The sequence below is a fragment of the Aplysia californica genome, unplaced genomic scaffold (genome assembly GCF_000002075.1).
Source record: "Aplysia californica isolate F4 #8 unplaced genomic scaffold, AplCal3.0 scaffold00590, whole genome shotgun sequence".
Taxonomy (NCBI): domain Eukaryota; kingdom Metazoa; phylum Mollusca; class Gastropoda; order Aplysiida; family Aplysiidae; genus Aplysia; species Aplysia californica.
Genome location: NW_004797860.1, coordinates 483,279 through 501,314, shown reverse-complemented (window position 1 = coordinate 501,314; position 18,036 = coordinate 483,279). Strand labels below are relative to the sequence as shown.

General features: G+C 40.3%; 2 protein-coding genes and 1 long non-coding RNA gene across 4 annotated transcripts in view; 1 reads left to right on the top strand and 2 right to left on the bottom strand.

Annotated features, from left to right (window-relative positions):
- LOC101847214 (F-actin-capping protein subunit alpha) overlaps positions 1-8,563 on the bottom strand; it is a 16,277-nt gene extending 7,714 nt beyond the window's left edge. Inside the window, exons 1-6 of the mRNA XM_005107295.3 lie at positions 8,463-8,563; positions 6,371-6,434; positions 5,239-5,290; positions 2,429-2,492; positions 1,908-2,006; positions 56-243 (exon numbers count right to left, since the gene is read on the bottom strand). Coding sequence (XP_005107352.1) covers positions 56-243; positions 1,908-2,006; positions 2,429-2,492; positions 5,239-5,290; positions 6,371-6,434; positions 8,463-8,498 — 503 coding nt within the window. The 5' untranslated portion in view covers positions 8,499-8,563. The remainder of the gene's footprint in view (positions 1-55; positions 244-1,907; positions 2,007-2,428; positions 2,493-5,238; positions 5,291-6,370; positions 6,435-8,462) is intronic.
- LOC118478475 lies at positions 1,228-1,746 on the bottom strand. Its single transcript, XR_004859070.1, has 2 exons — positions 1,665-1,746; positions 1,228-1,512 (listed from the first exon to the last, which is right to left on the bottom strand). It is a non-coding gene; the product is annotated as an uncharacterized LOC118478475 (long non-coding RNA).
- Positions 8,564-8,617: 54 nt separating the features above from the next.
- The window catches only part of LOC101846985 (nicolin-1), a gene marked incomplete at its 3' end in the record, with an annotated part of 19,519 nt that continues 10,100 nt past the window's right edge, over positions 8,618-18,036 (top strand). Inside the window, 2 exon segments of one of the 2 annotated variants that reach the window (XM_013087466.2) lie at positions 8,618-9,157; positions 16,061-16,081. In XM_013087466.2, coding sequence (XP_012942920.1) covers positions 9,035-9,157; positions 16,061-16,081 — 144 coding nt within the window. 2 annotated transcript variants of the gene reach the window in all.

Sequence of the window (18,036 nt, the reverse complement as noted above, 5' to 3'; positions counted from 1 at the left end):
CACACACACACACACACACACACACACACACACACACACACACACACACACGTACCACCAGTTCTTGGGCTCAAAAGCGTGACTCTCGAAGCATGCGATGATGGTGATGTTTCCGTCCGCGCTGCTCCCGTAGACGGTGGCCACGCCAAACTTGTAGTGGGAGGCGATGTACGCCGTCACCGCTGACTCAATGGCCGCCCGCCACGACTCCGCTCGTTGGTCCACTTCCGCAGGTTGAACATCCTGCCGGCCAAACAGTTCAATTTACTTGGTGTAAGAGTTTTACAGCACTTGTAGCATAGCTAGGTCATACAAGTGGCCAGGGTTACAGGTACTACTAGAGAGTTGAAAAGTACATTAAAAAACAGGAAGACAGATAAGGTTGACAAAGGTTTGAAAGAAAAGAAGGCCCAAACCACAGCAGAGCACCCGCCAACCATCCACTGACAAAGGTTTGAAAGAAAAGAAGGCACAAACCACATCAGAGCACCCACCAACCACCCACGACCCGCGGGGCAAAAGAAGAACGGTGCAGACTTCATCAACTCGTTTTTTCCATGGGCACATTTCTTCACAAAATAGGAAATCCCCAACTTTACAAAACAGTGGTAAAAACTGTCCACACTTTAACCGTTTCGCACTTACAGTGCCCGTATGCGCCCGCGCCGGTGACCCCCGCTCTTCCCTATAGCGCCCGCCACGAGGGTGTATGTTTCGTTGCCGCGGGAGGCTTCTACTTTTACTTTCATCAGAAGTTTCACTTAGCTATCTTTATAGAGGAAGATTTCCGGTTTACTCTGGTGTTTTTCTTGTTTCGCTAGCACAAAGAGTCACTTTTTGAGCGGGAACAAAAGTCGGAGGAGATTTTATTTGTAAACACGCCATCACGTCTCTAGGATGCATGGGCGCAAAACTGCCCGATATGAGTACGACAGAAACAAAATAAAAACAGCCAAAGAAAGGTCTTTTAGGTGCTTTCAAGTTTCCACCAGACGCTTCAATCTCTGTGAATGTGTTGTATTTCTTTTGTGTGGAGTACCTCTTTGTCAGTGGCAGAAACTTCGTGAGTTGAAGAAATGTATACGAGGTCTAGAACTAGACTCGAAATCCAAGACACGCATCTCAGAAAGACCTCTCATATCATTTCATACTCTCCTATTCCACTTATAATTTTGTACTAGTAATTTAGCTCATTCATTTTCCTTTCAGAAAATACTATTTTCATCATTTTTGGTTGTGTTTGTGATTTTATACAATTTTTTTAGTTAGGTACCCCTTCAATTTTCATGGAGTGTTTGCCCTTGTCTGAAGGACTGGGGGCCACAGCTGGCCACGCCTGCTAAGTGCGAAAGGGTTAACTAAGTACATCCCCACAGAGTACATGAAATACCTGCCGAGGCACATTGCCAACAATTTTCAAAAGCACATGCAGATTCCTCCCGACAACAGCCGTAATGTACAACAAACACAAATATAGAAAGACAAACCACAGAAAAGTTCCCCCAAACCGACCTCACACCCGATAGTAAACATACAGACCTGTTGCCGACCTCACACCCGCCAGTAAACATACAGACCTGTTGCCGACCTCACACCCGCCAGTAAACATACAGACCTGTTGCCGACCTCACACCCGATAGTAAATATACAGACCTGTTGCCGACCTCACACCCGATAGTAAATATACAGACCTGTTGCCGACCTCACACCCGATAGTAAATATACAGACCTGTTGCCGACCTCACACCATATACCTGAGCGGCATTTTGTCTGGGAGCACCTCACCACATACCTGAGCGGCATTTTGTCTGGGAGCACCTCACCACATACCTGAGCGGCATTTTGTCTGGGAGCACCTCACCACATACCTGAGCGGCATTTTGTCTGGGGGACACCTCTCTACATACCTGAGCCTCTTTCCTCAGGTGGTCGTAACGGAACGTTTGTTTGGATCGAGGATCCAGGAATCGGTTGTTTCCTAAGTCACCATGTTCTGTTATAAGCACCTGCAATTCCAAAAAACAAATAACAATTTTAAAAAACATAACATAAAAAAACCACCTCCAAAACAGCAACAACTCCCAGTAAATGCTGACAAAAGTGGCCACATCCCCTTGGACTAAAAACTTGCACATGGCACACGGCTTGGAAGGAATCATTTCCCCATCAGATGGTGTAAAAAAAAAGCAACAGATTTTGTCAGTTCGTCATTTTGAGGTGCTGGATCAATTAATGTTGGTAATATTCTTGTCTTACAATACGGCCATCAACATTCAAGATGGCAGCTCATTTTCACAGTAACTGCGTTTACAAACCCCCCAAAAATGAATTTTTATTAGACACTGAGAAACATGATATGGCACTAACATTTTAATAAACAAGGACAATACACAACAATGGTCTCAAGGCAACAAGCAGAATTGATCACCTGAAAATCTGAACCTTCAATTTTGCATGGCGTGAACTGATCTCTGTTGTATTGTGCAAAGGCTCTGAAATGAAACAACGATATTGTCAACAGAAATACGAAGCCATACAGACACCTCATAGGAGCATCATTACTTGATTGGGAAAATTATACTATTCCTACAGATTCCAATATAAGAACAGTCCTTACTTTGAAGCTACAAATCAGAAGTTTCAATAATTCAAAGGCCGCTCCACAAGCTATTAGATCCTGTGCCACAATCTTGAGCATTTTCCAAGGTGTCATACTACTCATACAGTATTGCTTTGTACTTTTTAGAAAAAAAACCCATTTTCATATCAATTTGTTCTACCAGTGCTTCCACCAGCTGAAGCTGACAAGTAAGGAAAATTCTGCCGGGGGTCAGAGGGCCGCAGAGGCCCCCAGCAGGGTCCAGGGACAGAGTCCCGGTGGGGGTTCAGGGAGCGAAAGCCCCGAAAGAAATGGAAATTTAGTACTTTTAGAGGGTTGAAAATGGCAAAGCCTGTTTGAAGCGACTGCCGGCGAACCAGAACATTGATTTTTCCCCAACATTCTGTCTTGGTTGATTTCTTCCCCAAGATCTACACAATATATTTCCATGGATGACAATGTTTTTGTTTTGTTTTGTTTTTCTAGTAGAGGTTTTACGGCGCTCGCAACTGCATAAGGTCATATGAGCGCCAAAAGATTAGAGGTGTTACAAGAGAGTAACAAACATAAAAAAGAAGAAGGGGAGATAAGGACGATAGATGTTTGATAGGAAAGAAGAAGCAAACCACACTAGAGCACCCGCCAACCACCCACCTGGCAATGTTTAAAAGTAATAAAACCAGGTTCCCGTTCCATTGCTACTATAATTCAATTAATTTGTCATCGCACCATTGATAGAAGGCAAACTTGGGAATAATGAATAGATATGTACCTTCACAATACAGTTACCGGCGTATACCCTAATTTTCCTCAAATTTCACTCCTGAATGTCGCATGTCACAACCTCGGAACACCACTTCGAATTATTCTTGATTTTTTGTAGTTTTAGAATAAATTTCTTTCATTGCGGCCCTTATTGCGTTCCCGTGCCGTAGAATCTTCGTATTGATCATTTCTCTAGACCTAAACAAATTTGTAACAAAGTTTCTTTCTGATAGTAATTTTCTGTCTGAGATCACAAGTCAATTTACTCGATCAACGCGCAGATTTTCCAGTCGCGGCAACAATCCGAAGATAGACAGAGGGAATGAGGGAATGAGGGAATGAGGGAATGACAGAAAGGAGGAAATTGGCACAAAAAGTTCGCCAGATTTTGATCAATCCACAGGTAAAAATGTACTGCCGACAAGCCCGCAATGGGGCATAGCGGAAGAATGGCCGATGGCAGGAAAGGCGCATTCTGGCAGGTTTCTATAACAAACTATTACCGAAAGAATTACCGTAACTTATACTAGACTAGTTCTAAGCGATACGAAGGCGAGTACGGATCTTTAGCTACGGAATTTTGGTAGTCCTACACTGTCGCAGCTTTTTACGGAGGGTGTTGATAATGATGGAGGAACAAGTATGGAACTGGCAGAAAGTACGGATTTCCGTAAAAATAAGGAAGAGTGGAAGCACCGTCTACACATGTCGTAAATATGCTGCAGTACGCCAGTAGCTGCACAAGAAAAACATTCTATTTTAAGTATGAATTATATTTTTTACAATAACGAAATGTAAAGAAATTTCTGCTATTTTAGCGCATTTTAGCATGTCACTGAAACCAACAATGGAATTACTGTCAACTGCACATTTCTGAATTGAGTCTTTAAAACTTTATTGGTACCGAGTGTAAATTATCATGCATTTTATCTTCCATCATCTCAGGCATACACATAAATACGTTGTGGGGCTCAATGTTTTCCTCAATTTGGATATTTCGATGCGTCTGATGAGCATAAATGTTGTCATCATACAAATTGCCCATTTTGATGACTCCTAGACACACTTTTTTTTTCAGTAAGAGACTTAAGGCACTTGCAAAACAATAAGGTCATGTAAGTGCCGAAGGTTAGAGGTGTTACAAGAGAGTAACAAACATAAAAAAGAAGGAGGAGAGATAAGGACGATAGATGTTTGATAGGAAAAAAGAAGTAAACCACACCAGAGCACCCGCCAACCACCCACAGACACACTTTGAGCAATAAGAAGCGATTATAAAAGGGAAATTATACCAGAGGTTTCCAGTGGAAGACAAAGAAAGTAATCTTTGTACATCAAGATAATTTCTAGAAAGACACTTTACGTCCACTAATGAAACCCAACCCATGGAGTCATCATGTGGATCAGACGACCAATCAGAAGTGTATTTTGTAGTATGAGAGTACTATTGTCAGACTGGACTGGCAAACAGCTCTGACCAGTTTGTTCACACAGCGCCTCCACATTTGAGCCAAGGAGAAAGATGAAAAGCAAAAATATTTCTGTGTCATGATCTAGGTCATCAGTGTTCTGCTTGTCGGAGATCTGGTAGTTGTGTACGTTGAGTGAGTCACTGGAATGCAAAATGCAGCCAGATGTAGAGTTTTAAAGTAGATTGAAGCTACAACTGGCTTATGAGATGTGGTCTTCTTTGACGTGTGATGATTCAACAAATTTTGTTAAGTAAACGAGTTAACAAGTCGTAAATAACGCATTGACATCCTATTAATAATTATTACCAAAGTTAGGGAAAAGACTCATGTCAACTTAAAGTAAACAACCCCCCCCCCCAAAAAAAAAAAAAATTGCATATAAAAAGTACAAATGCAACTCACCCTGAAGCGCCTTCCTTCAGCAGAGCGTCATCGTCAAGTAGTATTCTCACATCTGAAAAAAAAAAAATTAAATTAAATTAAAAACAAAATTTTTATAACACAAATGAAAACTTCGAAAAGAAAAAAAAAAACTGATACCACCACAACACCTGCTAATACAGTGACTTAGTGCCAGTGTTTTTTACATTTAAAAAACAACAACATTTTTAAAGTCATTTTTCTTTAAAATATCATAAGCCAACAGATATGTGCAATGGTGTAGAACAGCATTTATTGCACATATCAAAATTTACCAATGGCATAAGGCTCAGCACATTTGCACTAGAGATATGGCAGGACTCAAAATAAAAATATATATATATTTGAACTGAATTTTACCATGTCACCTATAACACAAAAATGAGTGAGTTAATACTCGTGAAAACGAAGGAACACAAATTTTAGAACAACTGCCACCCCCCCTCCCCCATTTTAACTCTTTATCTCCGAGGGAGGGGGGTAATACAAACCCACTACGCCAGGGCCCTTTTTTGGTACTTAATCAAAAACTGACAAAAACGACACTAAATGAACCACTAAATTGAAACTAGCGAACCAATTATGATATGCTGTATCTAATGAATGAACTTCCGGTAAAAGAAATGCCGAAAAGTAATTTGATGTTGAAGTCGTGGTAAAGGAATGTGCCCGAGCCGCTGTCAGCGACTCACCAATACAGCAGTTCCGACAGCGAGCCGCTGGGAGCGGCTTGCCGGAGATAAAAAGTGACGTCATAGTTCGAATTTAACCCCACTACCCATGCCTAAAGGCTAGGCTAACAAACTATTTCACAACAAAATCAAAATTATTTTTTTTTTAAAACCCCACACATTTTCTATAATAATTTATATAGAGAGAGCTCTAGATATATGATCAAAACTATAGCCAGTTAGTGACCTCTGCCAGATAGTGATTTTATACACAGCCAACAATAATTCCCTTTTTCTTACTAAGTTAGCGTTTACAAAGAAACAAACTTTTGCCAGCTAGTGAAAGTTACACAATTATAAATATTCACTACAGCTTTTGCGTTTGCTGGTAAAGCAAGCCAGGGCAAAAACAATATCAGTGAAAGTCACTGCAAGCGACTTACCATTGAAGACTTCGTTGAACTCTCCCGGTGGGGCATGGAGAATGAAATTTGATGCAATCCGCACCTGAAATAGAAATCAACATTGGCAACTCAAAAACATGAACATTACATGCGTGTAATTTTGTTGCAGCAAACCTCGTATACCGCCTATCGATTAAAGTTGGGCAAACAGCAGGGGTATAATCGGACAACAACGATAGCCTTCTTGAATAGATATATATAGATTCGTAAAGGATAGAGAGACTAGAGGCTAGAGGAAAAACTCTAGCCAATCTTGCCTCGTCTAGCTCTGTCTCTTGCCATTGCTATGTGCAGGGGAAAAAACAAGTTGCAACCATTTACATGTACAGCTCCTGTTAAGCTTTTGTGTAAATTCAAACCCAAAGAATCTAGGATAAGAGGGCAGGTTGTCAAAGGCCTTGTAGCAGACATACAATTTTTTAATTACCAAAATTATTAATTGTGACACAAAAAGTAATTTCACTGATTTAAACAACAAACCTCTGAGGGGGGGGGGGGGTCACCGTTATTTGAATTTGCAGATTGTTGAGTTTTTCCCTGATCAAGCCATGCTAACAAGACAAGTTATGATGAAAGTGTGATAACTAATAATTTAATAAATGCCTAAATGGTATGAAATACTATAAGGGTGCCTTTATAATTGCAGTTTCCTACAGCCATTAAAAGTCTCTTTGCTAAAAGGCAGAGGACTTAGATTTGATCTTGAAAAGGATGGATCCTGACTTAATCAAGATGACTTTGAAAAAAGAGACATCAAAATAAAAAATCAAGAATGTAGAAGGGGAACATACACAGCAATAAAATAAGTGACAGCAGTCCTGTCTGAACTTACTGCACTTTTTATCATAGGCCTACAGACGTGATTTCAAACAACCATCTTTTTCCCACCTATCTTTTAAGACAAAAGAGCAAAATAAAATTTCTCTGAGCTATGTTGTGTCTCAAATGCAGAGTGAATCTAAAACCTAAATTGTGAACATCAGACCTGTGAAGGTTGTAACATTATGAACCTTAGATTAAAACAAATTAGACCTGCATAAGATTTAAAACTCTTTTGTCTTAGTAGGCCTACATTACGTGAAGTCATGCTGCTGTATTTCATCAAGCCCCTCCCCCCTCTTTCAAAGCTCACATTTTATTCAGACAAAAGAGGTGTAGGTAGCCATCCTATTATTCGTGATAATAATCATAATTTGATTTCACAACATCACAAGTTCAACTGCAATAAAACAAAAACTACAGAAACTACACAGATGCACATTGTCGTTGATCTGATGACCAAATCAAGTCTTCTCAGCAAGCTAACTAAACTGTCGCACAAGCCACAATCTGACATGATAAAAATCACTAGCCTAGCCTACTCTTTGACTTGACTTTGGTCTTGGTAAATCTAATGTCTAATTCAACCCATAGACTATAGTATAGAGGCCTGTGTTATTTTTGCCACAGGTAGATCTAGTTACCTAAACCTAAACATGTACTGTTTATTTTAGCTTAGACTAGACTAGGTGACTCACGCAGGCCTACTAGATCTAGATCCAAAAAATCTAGATCTAGACTTCTTAAGATCTATTACTTTCATAATATTATTCAATTAGAATCTAGAATCTAGATCTAGATTCTAGATCTATATTATATTATTAGATGGAAGATCTACACATCTGACCAAAAAACTGAACTGAAACCAGGAAGAACATCCCTTTTCCAAGTAGACTGACTTGCGGAACAATGACAAGACAAACATTGCATTCGACAAAAGTCGGTGTAAAAAGTCAAAACAAGCGAAAAATAAAATGCGTATTGAATACCAAGTACACCCACGTAGCATCAATTAGCAATAATTGACAAGAATAAATGCGGAAGTCACCAGAGCCAGTCAGTGGTTTCGCTGATCAACTGACCTGCAGTTTGCCACTCCCCTTCCTGATTTCAAAAACTTTACAACATACCTATACAAGCAAGTAACTTAGGTAAAAAGACCTCGGCAGGCAATAACCCGTCCAAAAACGATGCTCGATTAATGTTATCATAAATAACAAGTCACAGAAACACACAAAAAGCAAAACAATACCCTCTCCCGATCAGAAATAGGTTCATCGTCGGCCATTTTGATCAGTCCGGTGCGTGATCACAATCTCACGATACTTAGCGAGATACAAAACTATCACCGGAATTTGGAATATATGAAAGAAAATGCTAGATCTAGATTCTAGTTTTTATTTTTTTAATTTCAAAGGGACATAGTATAAGTATCTTATTGAGGCCAAGACTCATTTCCAATTATCTGCAACTAGATCTAGATATATGTACAAAATTTTGCTCAAAGTCGTTCTGAAATGTAAAAAAATAAACTATATGTAGATCTAGAATCTACTGAAACTTGTTATGACTTCAGCATAAATCATTATTGACATGTTTCGTGCTTGAATGATCAAAGGGAGAACACTCATTTCACCTGAATGTAGTTGCTTAGGACGCAGAGGTTTCACATTCTCCGTCAAAATTTATTTTAACAATATTTTGGTGATCAGTTGAAATGGCAACGAGCATTCCTTTGATATGAGTTACGCGGACGGAAGAACAGCTGCTAGAATCACTGACTTCCGAAATCAGTGAGTTGAGTGAGCTTCTGAGAAGCCCAAGATGAACGACAAACCACTAAGTTGCACGATAAAGCCCGCCGTCTGTGTCACAGCAGACACGAAAGGTTTTCATTCTGGCTGCAAGATTGTAGACATTTCCTTTCCAAGCATTGTGAACCCAGAGGTACCGTGAATTGTAAATTAATTAAATTTTTTTTGCTTTTTACTGATACGCACATTTAGATCTACTAGATCTAGATCTAGTTTCTAGATCTAGATATAGATCTAGATCTAGTGCCTTTAGATCTAGATATCTAGATGATCTTGTCTTAGATCTAGATCTAGATTTCTAGATCTAGATCTAGATCTAGAAATCTAGATTTTAGATCTAAATCTAGATCTAGATCTAGAAATCTAGATTCTAGAGATCTAGACTTAGATCTATATATCTAGAATCTAGATTTAGATTTCTAGATTTAGTAGTCTAGAAATATAGCCTAGATCTAGATTCTAGATCTAGATCTAGATCTAGATCTAGATCTATTCTGTAATAATAATAATAACGGTAGATCTATAGCCTAGCATAATTTGTTGAGTATAATTTTACAGCAGCCGCCTATTAATATTAAAAATGTTATTAAAATGACAACGAACATTCTCAATTGAGGCAAGAGGTGAGCATAACTGGAGTGCTTGGCTCTTTTTCGATAGTTCCCACCCTGCAATTATAATAATATTCGCCGGTTTTGGCTCCAAGAGTAGGGAGGTTTCGAAAAAAAGTACCAGCATTTGATATATAGGATCATGTGAGGCATCGTGGTGAAATAATGTCAGGCACTCGTCAAAATAATGAAGGCAACGCTATTTGCAACGCTGCGTTCTGAATAGTTCCCGTGCTATTTGCAACGCTGCGTTCTGAATAGCTCCCGTGCTATTTGAAAGCCAGTACAGTAGTCTCCGCCTAAGATCCCGGTGCTCGGGAGCAAGGAAATGCGGGATCTTAGGCGAACCGGGATCTTAACCAATGAACCCGGAGAAGAATCTATGGTGACCCATGTTAAGGCTCACAATCGGTAAAATGATCTCCCTCCACTCTACAATGAACTGGCGTGCCCCATTGGTGGGTTTATGGCATATGGCGAGCAAAGAGTGGTTAACCTTGATGACCTATCACGGTGCATAGTGGCACGAGGTGTGCCATTTTCACTTATTATCCTATCATGAGTCTCAAGATCTACGCTTATTCAGTTGCCCCTCCTCTTTACCTGTCAAAAATTTATAGCTTTCCATCTCTGACCGAGTCTCCGCGCCTTTGTTGTTACACACCATTACGTTGTGAACCCACCAATTAAAATTCAGTCCGTCTCGCAAATTCGGGAGTACAGACAACTGCTGCAATGGTCAAGGAAGAGTTCACGGTTCGATGTGATCCTACCTGGAGCGAACGTGTAGGCCCTACCTACCCAGCGAGTGATGTAAGTTTAGGTGGCGAGCTCAGGTCTGAGTGCGATGCTTGGGGAAAACTAACGCGTCGGTCAGTTCACACCCCGGTGTGATCCCGTCTGGGCAAACATTGTATCGCTTCATCGAGTTTTACGTGTATGTGATCACATTCAGGATAGTGGTTGGTCTTTGACGCGACGGACAGTCTATTGATCTCACTTTTCACTCTAGGTTGATCGGCTGTGCCCGCCCGGGTTTTTGTTTAGCAAATTATGATCTGAAATGCGGGATCTTAGCCGAATGTAGACCATCAGAGCGGGATCTTAGGGGTGACTTTTGTATAGTAAATATTCTGTTTTCCTAAAACAACGGGATCTTAAGCGAACCGGGATCGTAAGCGGTGGGATCTTAGGCGGAGACTACTGTACTAGATCTAGTACCTAGATCTAGATGTAGTAGCCATCGTTTCTACATGATAATATTGTAGTTCTGCCTGAATTGTGGAAGTTTTCTCAGTTTTTTGATAAACCTCCTAGGGTTTGAACTCCTTTTTTTATGACGTTGTCTTATTCCGATCAACATGGGTAGATCGAGATCTAGATTAATTAGATCTAACAATTGTTTCTGGCATTGCTTGCACAAAAGTAGACATCTTGTTCATCTCTCATATTCATTATAATCATTTGAGTTAGAGTTTGAGCAAGTTTAAGTTGAAAGAGGCTTGGATAACAATAGACGGTGCAACTCGAACTTTAAGTTAGGCCTAGAGAACGTATACAAGCTGTCTACTGTCTACATTCTCTACTCTAAGTCTAATGTTCAGTGCTTCCAAGCGTGGCATCGAATCCCGGTCCCGGAAGGGTTTTTTTTTCCTTCTCCTGAGCCTAAAATAAAAAAAATATAAAAAAAAGAAATTAGACTCACAGACCAAGGAAATTTTAAAGCCACTACTGAACTTTAACCAGGCCTAAATTGGTAAAAGGAAAAGTATAGGCTATACTAAGGCCTACTTTGTACAGAGCTCCCCTTGGGGACAAAACCAGAATGTGCATGCTCCATCACTACATTAAAATAAACTACAAAATACAAAGCAAAGATATAATTATGGGAACAATTTGTTGGTCAGTCGAGAAGAGGACAACAACAACAACAACAACAACAACAAAAATGCAAGAAAAGAAAATGTCCAGGACCGGGATCGAACCCACGCAAAAAAAATAATGGTTTGACTTCAAGCGCAGACGCGCTGTCACTTCGGCCATCAGAACTTCCGATAACGAAGTGCAGATTAAGCCTGATATTTTACACATGGCGACACAGCGTTTTATTTAACACTGGCGCTAATCGCAACGCGGCGTTTTATTTAGCACTGCCGCTAATCGCAACGCGGCGTTGCAAATAGGCACTTCCAATATAATGAAATAGAAAAAAAAGTCATTTTTCCACCAGTTTGGAAATTTTTATCAAAATTTCGGGGTTTTTTGCTCCAGACCTTTAATGTCCATATATAAGAACACAGTTCCATGTGAATTGTAGTAGAGAACATTGATTAAATGCCCGTAAAATATTCAGTTTTCAAAGATTCTCAAGCTTTTGAATTTACCAAACTTTGGTGGTGACCATTTTCTCGTTAATTTTACCTCTGAATCCAGGTGACCCCACCTCCTTCCATGGCTAATATCCCGACTTCTATTCAGAGTAGATGGGTATTTTTTTTGCCAAATGCAAGACAAACAAGCTTTTAAGATGATGTTTAAAGAACTATAGTCCTATTTATGCCCAACATTTGATGAGTGCCTGATTCCACCATGTCATGCCACATATATACAGACCGAGTAACTACACCATGTCATGCCACATATAGACCTAGTAACTAGAAATACAAAAACATCAATTTATGTCATTTTGAAAAAATACTTTAACATTAATCAAAGAAGTAATTCCCTTTCTGACGGAAGGTCAATTTGTGTTTGATTGACTATTTGAGATCCCCAGGAACAAAAGGTAGTGGTCAAGTTAGGGGTTGACAGTATATGTAATCAGATCTGTTTGGTTTTTTTGGAATATGATGAATTGTCGAAAACTAAATGCAAAAGATTTCTTTGCTTTGAAAAAATATGTTTAAATATCTGCATTTTTCGTTTTACAAAGCGTTTCTAATAGAAACAGTAGGCCTACAGTCTACAGCAAAAATACATGTTTTGATGAACAATAGGCCTACAAAGTCATTAATGGTCCTCACATGAGGCATACATGAATGCCAGATCATCATAAAAACATCGTCGTGCCTCACATTTTAAAGGATAAAATTACAAACGATGTTCATCATAGAGGTCAGGAAGGAGTTGGACTGTGTGATATTTGCTTGTGTCATCATGGATGCCATGATACCCTATTATTTATCATCAAGCATAGAAATCTCCTTGGGGTGGTCTCAAGAATGAAATCTCTACAGTCTATTGAGGGACCTATAATATTATATTATTAATTTGTGTATTTGAACTTGAATGATGTGCCTGCTATAAATTAGATGGGTTGAAAAATGTACCAACAAGTGCAAGTGTTGAGCCTTTATTGTCTTTTCAACTGGAAAATAAAATTATAATATACCCTCTATAAACTGCTTTAATATAGTATAAAAATTGGTGGTGTGAAAATGTAGGGTGTTGCCATGTTGCCAACCTTTTTGGAGTGTTATATTTATTAATTATTTTGCCTTCCTATAATAACATATATATAATATCTTAAGAATATATTTATGATTATATACGCCTAGATTTTGAAAATATAGGTTGCTGCCACCTTATAGGCCAGCCTTTTGTGAATGGCTCATAGTACGTATACAGTACCTATATATGTATTCTAAGTATGTGCCTTTTGTGAATGGCTCATAGTACGTATACAGTACTTATATATGTATTCTAAGTATGTGCCTTGAGTTGTAGAAAGGGAGGAGTAGTACCTGCGTTGATCATGCCCTTGTCCTGGGTCAGGTACTGGGATAGCTAGAGGGGGGAATCAGAACTGTGGCTGGAGCAAACGAGGGATGGGAATGACGTGTGAGCAAACGAGGGATGGGAATGACGTGTGAGCAAACAAGGGATGGGATTGACGTGTGAGCAAACAAGGGATGAGATTGTCGTGTGAGCAAACAAGGGATGGGATTGACGTGTGAGCAAACAAGGGATGGGATTGACGTGTGAGCAAACAAGGGATGGGATTGTCGTGTGTGAGCAAACAAGGGATGAGATTGTGGTGTGTGAGCAAACAAGGGATGGGATTGACGTGTGAGCAAACAAGGGATGGGATTGTCGTGTGTGAGCAAACAAGGGATGGGATTGACGTGTGAGCAAACAAGGGATGGGATTGACGTGTGAGCAAACAAGGGATGGGATTGTCGTGTGAGCAAACAAGGGATGGGATTGACGTGTGAGCAAACAAGGGATGGGATTGATGTGTGAGCAAACAAGGGATGGGATTGACGTGTGAGCAAACAAGGGATGGGATTGACGTGTGAGCAAACAAGGGATGGGATTGTCGTGTGAGCAAACAAGGGATGGGATTGACGTGTGAGCAAACAAGGGATGGGATTGACGTGTGAGCAAACAAGGGATGGGATTGACGTGTGAGCAAACAAGGGATGGGATTGTCGTGTGAGCAAACAAGGGATGGGATTGTCGTGTGAGCAAACAAGGGATGGGATTGACGTGTGAGCAAACAAGGGATGGGATTGTCGTGTTTGGTTTGCCCTGCTTGGTGTTGGGATGTTCAGCTGTTTGACTGTTTCACGTCGGGGGCCTCGTATGATTGCCTCAAGTGTTGCCAAGCTATCTTGCAGATGCAGGAGGAAAACTTTTTTGATATATATAAATGCGATGGATGTTATACTAAGCCTTTTCATAAACAGCCGGAGTTGTTGATGAGGCAATAAAAGTAGTAATTGGAATGAAGCTAGTGGTGAATTTGCACTAGATAAGATTATTGTTGTGCTTTTGGTAATTTTTAGCACGATAGGCCTACACCTGCCAAGCTTCAGAATAGAGTCAGGCCTGCCAACCCCCATGACCAAAAGTAGGAGTTTTTGGGTGTGCCACCAGCTCTAAAGTCATCGTGTGAGTTGAGTTGACAGAAAAGCCAAACATTTAATGTTAAAGTGTTTTAAATGCTTGTTAGAAAGTTTTACAGTGGTTCAGGTGCTTTTTCTGTGCTGCTCATAAAGGAAAATACCCTTCCCTGTGAAGGTGACCTGCTCTGGATTTCCCATTTGCCCTCCCGATCTTGTTCTTGGTGGTTGAGTGGCTGAAAGTGACAGGACCAAGTAACAGGACCACAGAGGCTTTGACGAGAAAGTGATCTCTTGTCTTGACCTTATCGTCTCCTCTTTGCCCCCCCCCCCCCAGTCCTTTCAAGGAGGAAAAAGATTTGGTTCTTCTGTCCTGTACGGGGGCTTGTGTGGGCTGCTATTTGTAGAGGAGTTTCCCTGGGGTGTGGTTTGTCAGTGTCAGGTACCCTACTGCGGAAGGATTTCTTACAGTACTGAAGGTCAGAAGTTCTCGTTTTAAACTTGGAAAAGAAAGAAATGATATTTGAGAAAGCTTCCTGCTCCTGTGACCTTATGAGTGGCCAGGTCTCTCAAGAGCAGTGGCTATCAGCCTTGTTGGAGGTCCTGAACCCTGCTAGTTTCTACATTCACAGAACACTGTGTGGCTATCAGCCTTGTTGGAGGTCGTGAACCCTGCAAGTTTCAGATGTACACCCCCTGAACACTTTGAGCGGGTGAATGGAACAGAAACACACTACGCAGTGCATGTGTGTGTGTGTCTTGACCGCACCGAACCGCTGAGACTGGCTTAGTAAACCTGGGGAGGTTTAATTGAACCCAGGTTAAGAACCCCTGAGACTGGCTTAGTAAGCCTGGGGAGGTTTAATTGAACCCAGGTTAAGAACCGCTGAGACTGGCTTAGTAAACCTGTGGAGGTTTAATTGAACCCAGGTTAAGAACCGCTGAGACTGGCTTAGTAAACCTGGGGAGGTTTAATTGAACCCAGGTTAAGAACCGCTGAGACTGGCTTAGTAAACCTGGGGAGGTTTAATTGAACCCAGGTTAAGAACCGCTGAGACTGGCTTAGTAAACCTGGGGAGGTTTAATTGAACCCAGGTTAAGAACCGCTGAGACTGGCTTAGTAAACCTGGGGAGGTTTAATTGAACCCAGGTTAAGAACCGCTGAGACTGGCTTAGTAAACCTGCAGGTTAAGAACCGCGGATCTAGAGAGTCAGGGAATGGCGGGATAAGACACTTGCTTCAAAGTTTTTTCCTCCTCTGAAGATTTTCAGCTGACCTTTTGCTCTTCATCTTTTCTTTGATCTGACACACGGAAAGAAAGGAAAGGACAGGGAATTCTGCAACCCATGGCCACTGTGCTGCACTTGTTTCTAGTCCACTTTGACGAGTCATGTTTCTGGGACAACCTTTACCGTCCTGTTTACTATCCCCCTCTCCTTTCTATCGACATTTGCTTGACAGCTAAATCTCTTGGCGTACCTCTATGCTGTGAACATAAAAATATTTATTTTTGTAATCGGTGTTTTGGATGAAAGTTTGATCTTTTGAAAAAAAAGTTGAATAATAAATAATTCCTTTAGGTTACTGACGAGAATGTTGAAGTGAGTATGCCATAGTGGTGGGTATGTTATTTGTGAGTTTTGTTTTGGTAAGTCATTGCTGTAATATATGCTTCCTTCTGTCAGTTTTCTCATAGATGTTGTGCATAAGAAAAGTTTTGATGTTCATTTTGTGATAATATTCTCTTGCCCACAATGTATCTTTGTCCACTTTTTTGGAGCGCATTTCTTTGTAATTTTGTGCTGGTAGTGGTAGATCACAAAGTTGGTATTTTAAAATGTTCCCGCCTCAAATCTTTACTACTCTTGGGTACAATGAATTCAGTTTCTCTGTGGATTTTTAGAATAAATTTGATCTAATCTGACAAAGTCAGTTGCGTTGTTCTCTTTGACTTGACTGAGCTGTAGAAAGGAAGGGGATTGTTTGTCCAAAGCTGATAAAGTACAAGCACATCCTGGGAATAAGACCGGTGAAATGGTGTCTTTGTGGTCTTTGTTCTGTCTTTGTGGTCTTTGTTCTGTCTTTGTGGTCTTTGTTCTGTCATCTTTTCTTCTATAACAGTGAACATTGAGTTTGTACTACTTTTTGTGAGCAGAGTACAGCAGCATTGAGCCTTGTAGTTTTGTCCTGTCACTACTCATTGACTGTCAGTCAAGGCTACAACAAGTCAATGTTCCTCTGAGGGGGAAGAACAGACATGATACTTTATATTGTCATTCAATAACCTGCATGTTTTCTGTGTAGGTTTATTTAATGGTGAGATATACATGGCAAAGCTTTCTGTGTTGTGTGTTTGATTTTTTTCCAAGATTACTTTTTCTCTGTATTGCTTCGCTTTCCTTTTTATTTTGCTGCTTCTCACCACAAGCTTAGGAAGACATCATTGCTTGTGAATCTGTGCCGGGCTTTGGAGTTTGTTCTGCTGTTGTTTTTTTATGTACTCTTTTTGTATACTTATTTGGTGGATGTTGGCCTCAGTTTGCAGTAATGTTTCTGTACCTTTAGTATCCATACTTCAGTTTTTAGCTGACTTACTGTCATTACAGATGCAAATGAACATAGTGAATAACTTTGCATAAAATGAAGCAATACAACAACTTTTCTAAGTTAAACAAACAAAAACATTTAGCTGTAATAATTTTTCTCTTCTTGGGTACTTGTGGGTGCGTCAAGTGTTCTGTTGTGATTGGACCACTGTGGGTGCGTCAAGTGTTCTGTTGTGATTGGACCACTGTGGGTGCGTCAAGTGTTCTGTTGTGATTGGACCACTGTGGGTGCGTCAAGTGTTCTGTTGTGAACTCTGCTCAACTTGTAGATTGGACCACTGTGGATGATGTTGAACCAGTTCGAGCTCTAAAGTCCAGATTTCACAGACCAAGTGGACTTCCTAGTTTTTTGACTTCATTAGTTATGGAGAAAATAGAAAAAAGGAATTTGAAGTACAGACTTTTGTCTGTGAACTGAACATTTTTAGGATGGATATTGTATTGGAGATTGCATGAACAGAGTCGTGGAATAAGCTTTTTTTGTCTCCGTATGTCACTCTATTATTGCAACCAAGCTTACAGTCTTTTTTTTTATATTAAGAGTTTTTGTTGTTTTGAACAATAAGCTTTCCATGTTGTCCTTTCACTTAGAGCTATGGTTTATCTTTTTTTTTTTTGTCATTGTTGTCCAGAATTTTAGTTAATATTCGTGTTTTAAAGGGAAGTTTTTGAGTCAAATATCCCTCTGAAGAAGGCTTTTTTCTTATTTCGTGATAATTCTATTTCTTTGGGGTATAGTTTCTGTCCGGAGGTTCCAACCAGTTTCCACAAAAACAGGCTTATTACTTGATCGTAACAGACACTTCGTTCTGCCAAATCCTCCAGTCCCAGGTGAGGGAAAGGGATGTAGTCCGAACATTTTGTCCAACTCCCTGAGCTCTAGGCTCTCACAGTGGAAAGTCTGACACAGACACAGACGTGGGGGGACCAGACAGCTACATACACAGACG